General features: G+C 67.2%; 1 protein-coding gene across 1 annotated transcript; it reads right to left on the bottom strand.

Moving 5' to 3' along the window:
* Positions 1-741: 741 nt before the first annotated feature.
* Positions 742-7,991, bottom strand: PPP1R1B (protein phosphatase 1 regulatory inhibitor subunit 1B). Its single transcript, XM_058041677.1, has 8 exons — positions 7,856-7,991; positions 6,751-6,811; positions 6,263-6,285; positions 4,928-5,000; positions 4,738-4,845; positions 2,866-2,934; positions 1,016-1,162; positions 742-924 (listed from the first exon to the last, which is right to left on the bottom strand). Exons 1-8 carry the CDS (start codon positions 7,934-7,936, stop codon positions 836-838), a joined length of 651 nt encoding a protein of 216 aa, XP_057897660.1. The 5' UTR covers positions 7,937-7,991; the 3' UTR covers positions 742-835.
* Positions 7,992-8,331: the final 340 nt, after the last annotated feature.

Below are 8,331 nucleotides of genomic sequence, written 5' to 3'. Positions count from 1 at the left end.
TGTGCAGTGGGTCTGGGAAAGACCATTTCCTTCCTTGGGGGTGTGCAGTGGAGTCTGGGAGAGACCATTGTCCCCCTATGGGGGTGTGCAGTGGGTCTGGGAGAGACCATTGTCCCCCCATGGGGGTGTGCAGTGGGTCTGGGAAAGACCATTGTCCTCCCATGGGGGTGTGCACTGGAGTCTGGGAGAGACCATTCCCCAGTGGAGCGGTGTCCGTGGGGCTGGGAGAGACCATTGCGTGGTAGTGGAGGGGGAATCCATAGGGCTGGGAGACACCATTCCCCGCATGGGGGGGGGGGGATCAGTGGGGCTCGGGGCGGACCATTCCCTGTGGGACGGGGGGGCTCGGGACAGACCATTCCCTATGGGACAGGGGGGTATCCATGGGGCTGGAAGACACCATTCCCCATATGGGGGGCGATCAGTGGGGCTCGGGACAAACCATTCTATGGAACAGAGGGGTGTTCATGGGGCGCCCCCCCCCAAAGACCCCCCAGCCCCCCGAAACCACTCGGCACCCTCTGTACAGCCGTTTATTGCGGGCGGGGGGCTCTGCTCGCTCGGGGCCGGGGGGCAGCAGCCAGGGGGGGCCGCCAGCCCCCGGGGCTCCCATCCCCGGTTCCTCCATCACCGGCAGCCGGGGGGTGGGAGGGGGCGGCCGGGGCTGTGCGGGGGTCCCGGCGTGTCCCGGCACGGCCCGGCACGGCGCGGCACAGGGCGCACGGCAGGCGAAGCGCAGGCAGCGGGCGGGAGGCAGCCGGGGGGCACGGGCGAAGCTGCGGGGGCCGGCGGGGCCGGGCGGGGCCGGTGCCCGGTGCCCGGTGCCCGGTGCCAGCTAACTGGTGCCCAGCGGGAAGGTGGGCGAGTGGCGCTCGGTGCCGATGGGACGCGAGGGAACCTCGGCGAAGCCCACGTGTCGCCGCTCTGCCGATGGAAAGGAGCGGGCTCAGCGGCGCGGTGGCACCGGGGACAGCGGGCATGGAGCGGGGCACAGCCCCCAACCCCCCCCACGTACCCCCGGTGCCACCGTCCTGCTCCTGGCCCGGCTCGTCCTCGTCGCCCTCCGCGCCCTCGGGGTCCTCGGGGATCTCGGACACCGTCAGCGACTTCAGGTCCTCCTCGCGCTCGTCGATGCCGCCGGCGAAGGAAACCTTCTGCCCGCCTGCGGGGAGCGGCACGGTGCCACCGGGGACGCGACACCGAGCCCCGGTGCCCGCCCGGTGTCCCCGGAGAGTGAGCGGGCTGTCCATGTGTGTGTGTCCCTGCCATCCCCATCCTGCTGCCATCCTTGTCCTGCTGTCCCCATCCTCCCACCACCCTGTCCCCCTCACTGTCCCCATCCTCCTGCCACATTGTCCCCAGCCATCCTCACCCCTCCACCACCCTGTCCCATCCTCCTGCCACCCCCCATCCTTGTCCCCCATCCCTCCACCACCCTGTCCTGCTGTCCCGATCCTCCTGCCAGCCCCATGTCCCTGTCCCCCATTCCTCCTTGTTGTCCCTGTGTGTCCCCACCATCCCCATCCTCCTGCCATCCCTGTCCTGCTGTCCTCATCCTCCTGCCACCTTGTCCCCCACCGTCCTCGCCCCTTCACCACCCTGTCCCACCCTCCTGCCACCCCCATATCCTTGTCCCCACCATTCCCAAGTCTCCACCACCTTGTCCCCTTGCTGTCCCAATCCTCCTGCCACCCCCCCATCCTTGTCCACCATCATCCAATCCTGCTGCCATCCCTGTCCTGCTGTCCCTATTGTCCCGCCACCCTCCAATTCTTGTCCCCCACCATCCTCACCTCTCCACCACCCCATCCCCTTGCTGTCCCCATCCTTGTCCCCCATCCCTCCAGCACCTTGTCCCCTCACTGTCCCGTGTCCCCGCCACCCTCATCCTCCTGCCATCCCTGTGCTGCTGTCCCCATCCTCCTGCCACCTAGTCCCCCACCTTCCCCATCCCTCCACCACCCTGTCCCCATCCTCCTGCCACCCCCACATCCTCGTCCCCCACCATTCTCAGCCCTCCACCACTCTGTCCCCTCGCTGTCCCTGTGTATCCCCGCCACCCCAATCCTCCTGCCACCCCCATATCCTTGTCCCCCATCCCTCCACCGCCCTGTCCCCTCGCTGTCCCCATCCTCCCGTCTCCGCCATCGCCTCCACTGTGTCTGTCCTGCTTCCATCCCTCTGCCGTCCCACTGTCCCCCATCATCCCCATCCTCCTGCTGCCATCCCCATCCTGCTGTCCCAATTGTCCTGCCACCCTCAAATTCTTGTCCCCCACCATCCTCACCTCTCCACCACCCCATCTCCTTGCTGTCCCCATCCTTGTCCCCCATCCCTCCAGCACCTTGTCCCCTCACTGTCCCCGCCATCCTCATCCTCCTGCCATCCCCGTGCTGCTGTCCCCATCCTCCTGCCACCTTGTCCCCCACCTTCCCCACCCCTCCACCACCCTGTCCCCATCCTCCTGCCACCCCCATATCCTCGTCCCCCACCATTCTCAGCCCTCCCCCACTCTGTCCCCTCGCTGTCCCTGTGTATCCCCGCCACCCCAATCCTCCTGCCACCCCCATATCCTTGTCCCCCATCCCTCCACCACCCTGTCCCCTCGCTGTCCCCATCCTCCCATCTCCGCCATCACCTCCACTGTGTCTGTCCTGCTTCCATCCCTCTGCCGTCCCACTGTCCCCCATCACCCCCACCCTCCTGCCATCCCCATTCTGCTGTCCCAATTGTCCTGCCACCCTCATACCCTTGTCCCCCACCATCCCTGTCCCGCTGCCACCCCACTGTCCCCCCGTCACCCCCACCCTCCTGCCGCGCCTGTCCCCTCCCATCCCGGTCCCTCTCTGTCCCCATCCCCGTTACCTTTCCGCTTGTGCGCCTTCAGCCCGGCGGGGAAGTAGCTGCGCTCGGCTCTGCCCTGGCTCCCCGGGGCTGCCCGGGCGGGGGTCCATGAGCCCGGGCCACGGCGAGGCACGCGCGGCACCGGGGAGGCACCGGGATGGCACCGGCACCGCGTCACGCAGCGGCCGGGGGTCCGGCTGGCGTCACCGGCCCCGCGGGGGACAGGGACGCGTGGGCAGCGAGGACGGCGTGGCAGCCAGCCCGTGTGCCAGCCCTGGCCTTGTCCCCGCGGGCTACAGGGGATGGTGACCCCCGTCCCCACGTCCCCGTGTCCCCCAGGCTTCAGCAATGCTGTCCCCGTGTACCCCGGGGTTCTTGTCCCCGTGTCCCCACATCCCCTGGGCTGAGAATCCCCATCCCTGTGTCCCCGAGGCTGTGCCATCCATGTCCCCACATCCCTTGGGCTCCAGAACCCCCTCCCCGTGTCCCTGTGTCCCCAAGGCTATGCCATCCATGTCTCTGCATCCTTTAGGCTCCATAACCCCCTCCCCGTGTCCCTGTGTCCCCAAGGCTATGCCATCCATGTCCCTGCATCCTTTAGGCTCCAGAACCCCCTCCCCGTGTCCCTGTGTCCCCCAGACTGTGGCACCAATGTCCTCACACCCCCTGGGCTCCAGAATCCCCCTCCCCATGTCCCCACATCCCTTGGGCTCCAGAATCCCTGTCCCCATGTCCCCAAGGCTCTGGCACCAATGTCCCCACATTCTTTGGGCTCCAGAATCCCCCTCCCCACGTCCCTGTGTCCCCAAGGCTCTGGCATCCATGTCCCCGTGTCCCCAAAGTTCTGGCATCCATGTCCCTCATTCCCTGGGCTCCAGAATCCCCCTCCTCATATCCCCGTGTCCCCAAGGCTCTGCCATCCATGTCCCCACATCCCTTGGGCTCCAGAACCCCCTCCCTGTGTCCCTGTGTCCCCCAGACTGTGGCACCAATGTCCTCACACCCCTTGGGCTCCAGAATCCCCCTCCCCATGTCCCCACATCCCTTGGGCTCCAGAACCCCTGTCCCCATGTCCCTGTGTCCCCAAGCTCTGCCATGCCTGTCCGCACATCCCCTGGGCCCTGGGAGGCCTGTCCCCATGTCCTAGTGTCCCCTGAGCTCCAGAATCCCTGTCCCCATGTCCCCAAGGCTCTGGCACCAATGTCCCCACACCCCCTGGGCTCCAGAATCCCCCTCCCCATGTCCACAAGGCTCTGGCATCCATGTCCCCATGTCCTTGTGTCCCCAAAGTTCTGGCATCCATGTCCCTCATTCCCTGGGCTCCAGAATCCCCATCCCCATGTCCCCAAGGCTCTGGCACCAATGTCCCCACACCCCCTGGGCTCCAGAAACCCCCTCCCCATGTCCCCATGTCCCCAAGGCTCTGGCATCCATGTCCCCATGTCCCCAAAGTTCTGGCATCCATGTCCCTCATTCCCTGGCCTCCAGAATCCCCCTCTTCATGTCCCCACGCCACCTGGGCTCTGAGAGTCCCCTCCCCGTGTCCCCGTGTCCCCAAGGCTCTGGCATCCATGTCCCCGTGTCCTTGTGTCCCCAAAGTTCTGGCATCCATGTCCCTCATTCCCTGGCCTCCAGAATCCCCATCCCCATGTCCCCAAGGCTCTGGCACCAATGTCCCCACACCCCCTGGGCTCCAGAAACCCCCTCCCCATGTCCCCAAGTCTCTGGCATCCATGTCCCCATGTCCCCAAAGTTCTGGCATCCATGTCCCCACATTCTTTGGGCTCCAGAATCCCCCTCCCCACGTCCCTGTGTCCCCAAGGCTCTGGCACCAATGTCCCCACACCACCTGGGCTCTGACAGTCCCCTCCCCGTGTCCCCATGTCCCCTCACCAGACTCGAGGCCGCTGTCGGGGTCGCAGCCATCATCGGGCTCCCCGTCGGAGCTGTCCCCGCCGCCCATGCCGCTCTCCAGGTGGGACTGCACGATGCGCTGCACGGCTGGGGACACGCCGGTGTCACCGGGGCCACCGGGAGCACCGGGCTGTCCCCGCGGTGTCCCCACCGTCCCCGCGGGCGGTACCTTTGAGCGAGGGCGGGGTGTAGGCACACGGGTTGGTCCTCTTTGGTTTGAGCAGGCAGCCCTCGCCCGAGCGCTGCGGGGGGACAGGCGTCGGGATGGGGGGGCCCGGTGTCCCCAACGGGGGTCACCGAAGCCCCCCGGAGAGCCGGGGACCCCCCGGTGAGGTGGGGGCTGCGATGGGGGTGTCACCATGGGGGTGACACCCGCCCTATCCGCGGAAATGAGGAGCCTGCAGGGGGGATGTGGCGCTGGGGACACCGTGATGGGACCCTGAGGTGGGGACCTTGCATTGGGGATGGGATATTGGGGACACCATCCTCAGGACCCCTGCATGGGGACCCTGATCCTGTGTTGGGGACACCCATGATGGGGACATTGCCATGAGGATGGGTCCCACGATGGGGACATTGCCATGAGGATGTGGCATTGGGATCCCCATTATGGGGACATTGCCATGAGGATGTGGCATTGGGGACCCCCATGATGGGGACACTGCCATGAGGACGTGGCATTGGGGACCCCCATTATGGGGACATTGCCATGAGGATGGGTCCCACGATGGGGACATTGCCATGAGGATGTGACATTGGGGACCCCCATTATGGGGACACTGCCATGAGGACGTGGCATTGGGGACTCTCATTATGGGGACACTGCCATGAGGACGTGGCATTGGGGACACTGTCATCAGGATGTGGCTTTGGGGACCCCCATTATGGGGACACTGCCATGAGGATGGGTCCCACGATGGGGACATTGCCATGAGGATGTGGCATTGGGGACTCTCATTATGGGGACACTGCCATGAGGATGTGACATTGGGGACCCCTATTATGGGGACACTGCCATGAGGACGTGGCATTGGGGACCCCCATTATGGGGACACTGCCATGAGGACGTGGCATTGGGGACTCTCATTATGGGGTCACTGCCATGAGGATGGGTCCCACGATGGGGGACACTGCCATGAGGATGTGGCACTGGGGACACTGCCTCGGGGATGTGGCACTGGGGGTCCCCATTATGGGGACACTGCCTTGGGGACGAGGTTTTGGGCTGCCCCCGATGGCGACCCCGTTACGGACACCTCGTGTTTGGGGGTGGCACTGGGGACACGGCGTTGGGGACACCGCGGGGGTGACCCCGCCACGGTCACGCGCTGCTCGGCACAAACCGCCCAGCCTGGCTCGGCTCCACGTCCCCATCCCGTGTCCCCGTCCCCGGCGCCGTGTGCCCGTGCCGGGAAGGAGCCGATAAGCTCCGGGCGCCGATAACGCCCCCGGGGGACACGGGACAGGGAGCGGGGTCGTGTCGGGGGTCCCGGCGCCCACTCACCTGGTAGGGCAGGTTCTCATCCTCTGTAGCAGCGGCGCCGGGGAGAGAAAGGTGAGCGGGACACGGGCGGAGAAAGGTGAGCGGGACATGGACCCCCCCTCCAGGGGTTACCCTGCCCCTCCGTGCCACCCCCTTCCGTGTGTGACACCCCGTGCCCTCCTTGCCGGACATCCCATTCCACAGGTGACACTGCATCCCGTGTCCCATCCCTGCCACCGTGTCCCGTCCCAGACACCACGACAGCCACCGTGTCCCATCCCTGCCACCGTGTCCCATCCCTGCCACCGTGTCCCATCTCTGCCACCGTGTCCCATCCCTGCCACCACGTCCCATCTCTGCCACCGTGTCCCGTCCCTGCCACCGTGTCCCATCCCTGCCACCGCGTCCCATCTCTGCCACCGTGTCCCGTCCCTGCCACCGTGTCCCATCCCTGCCACCGTGTCCCATCCCTGCCACCGTCCCCCGCCCCGTGTGGCAGCCCCGCTCACCTGGGGACGAGTGTTCGGAGAGCTGGAAGAGCATGGCCGGCGTGGGCCTCCTCCGGCGGATCTGGGGCACAGATCCGGGGTGTCACCGCCCCGAGTCCCCTGTCCCCTGTGCCCCAGGGACACGTGTGTGCCCGTGTGTGTGCGCCTGTGGGTGCAGGGCCACCAGCCCGCCCGGCGCGGGGTCCCCGCGGTGTCCCCAGTGTGTCCCAGCCCCGGGCCAGCTCCTCCGGGGGGCTCCGGCTCCGGCGTGTGCTGGGGATGTCCCCTCGGATCGGGGACAACCGGCAGGGGTGGCTGCATTGACTCCCGGCGGGTTCTGTCCCCTTCATCCCATCCCTGTCCTCTGTCTCATCCCTGTCCCCGTCCCCCTGGCACAACTCTCCGTGTGCGGGGACCTTGGAGCTCTCGAGTCCTGTCCCCGTCCCTTTCTGTGTCCCCCACGCTGTCCCGTCCGCTCTGTCCCTCCCGTCCCATGCCCTGCCCGCTCCCATCCCCCTTGTCCTGCTCTGCCGGTCCCATCCTCCGCCTCCCTGTTGTCCCCTCTGTCCCTTCCGATCTCCCCCGGATCCTTCCCCTCCTTCCCTCTGTCCCCTCCCACCTGCCCCTTGTCCCATCCCCTCTGTCCCTTCCATCCCTTGCCTTGTCCCCTCTGTCCCCTCCGATCCCCCTTGTCCTGCTCTCCCAGTCCTGTTCTGTCCCTCCTGTCCCCTCCGATCCCCCTTGTCCCATCCCCTGTGTCCCAACGCATTCCCTCTGTCCCTTCCATCCCCTGCCTCGTCCCCTCTGTCCCCTCCGATCCCCCTTGTCCCATCCCTGCCTTGTCCCCTCCGATCCCCCTTGTCCTGCTCTCCCGGTCCCCTCCCGTCCCCCCCTTGTCCGGTTCAATCCCCTTTGTCCCCTCCCGTCCCACTCTGTCCCCATCCCGTCCCCGCTGTCCCCGGGGCTCTCCGTGTCCCCCTCCCGTCCCGCGCGGTCATTCCGGGGGTCCCTCCTCGCCCCGGGCTCACGGGCGGCGCTTTGCCCTGACAAGAGGGGAGACCCCCGGGCTCCCCTGTCCCCCGTCCCCTGTCCCCCGTCCCCTGTCCCCCGTCCCCTGTCCCCTCACCATCTCCACGGCGCGGGGGTCCAGGTTGCTGGGGGGGGCGGGCACCGAGAACTGGATCTTCTTGCGCTCCTTGGGGTCCATGGCCTTGGCCGGGAGTCACCGGAGCCGGTGGCGGGGGCCGGGGGGCGGGGGGGGGTCTCTGGCACACCGCTACCGAGCGGAGTTCCGTGGCACCCGAGGCTCGGTACGGCGAGGAATGAGAGTGGCGGGAGGTGGGGAAGGCAGAGCCGGTGAGGAGGAGGAGGAGGAGGAGGAAGGAGAGGGAGGGAGGACACGTCTTCCTACCAGGAGCTGAATTATTCATCCCCCCCTCCCCGGGCAGGGGGGCTGAGGCCGCGGTAATGAGCCCTTGGGGAGCCCCCCAGGGGGTTCAGCCAACCTGGGGGGGGGGTCCTTAACCCCTTCCCTGCCGCGGGGGACCCCACCTGCCACGGCCGGTTGCGCTGGGACGGGGACGGTGGCTCCGTGCGTGTCCC

The sequence above is a fragment of the Melospiza georgiana genome, chromosome 28 (assembly GCF_028018845.1).
Source record: "Melospiza georgiana isolate bMelGeo1 chromosome 28, bMelGeo1.pri, whole genome shotgun sequence".
NCBI lineage: Eukaryota > Metazoa > Chordata > Aves > Passeriformes > Passerellidae > Melospiza > Melospiza georgiana.
This window is presented reverse-complemented; position numbering and strand designations above follow the sequence as displayed.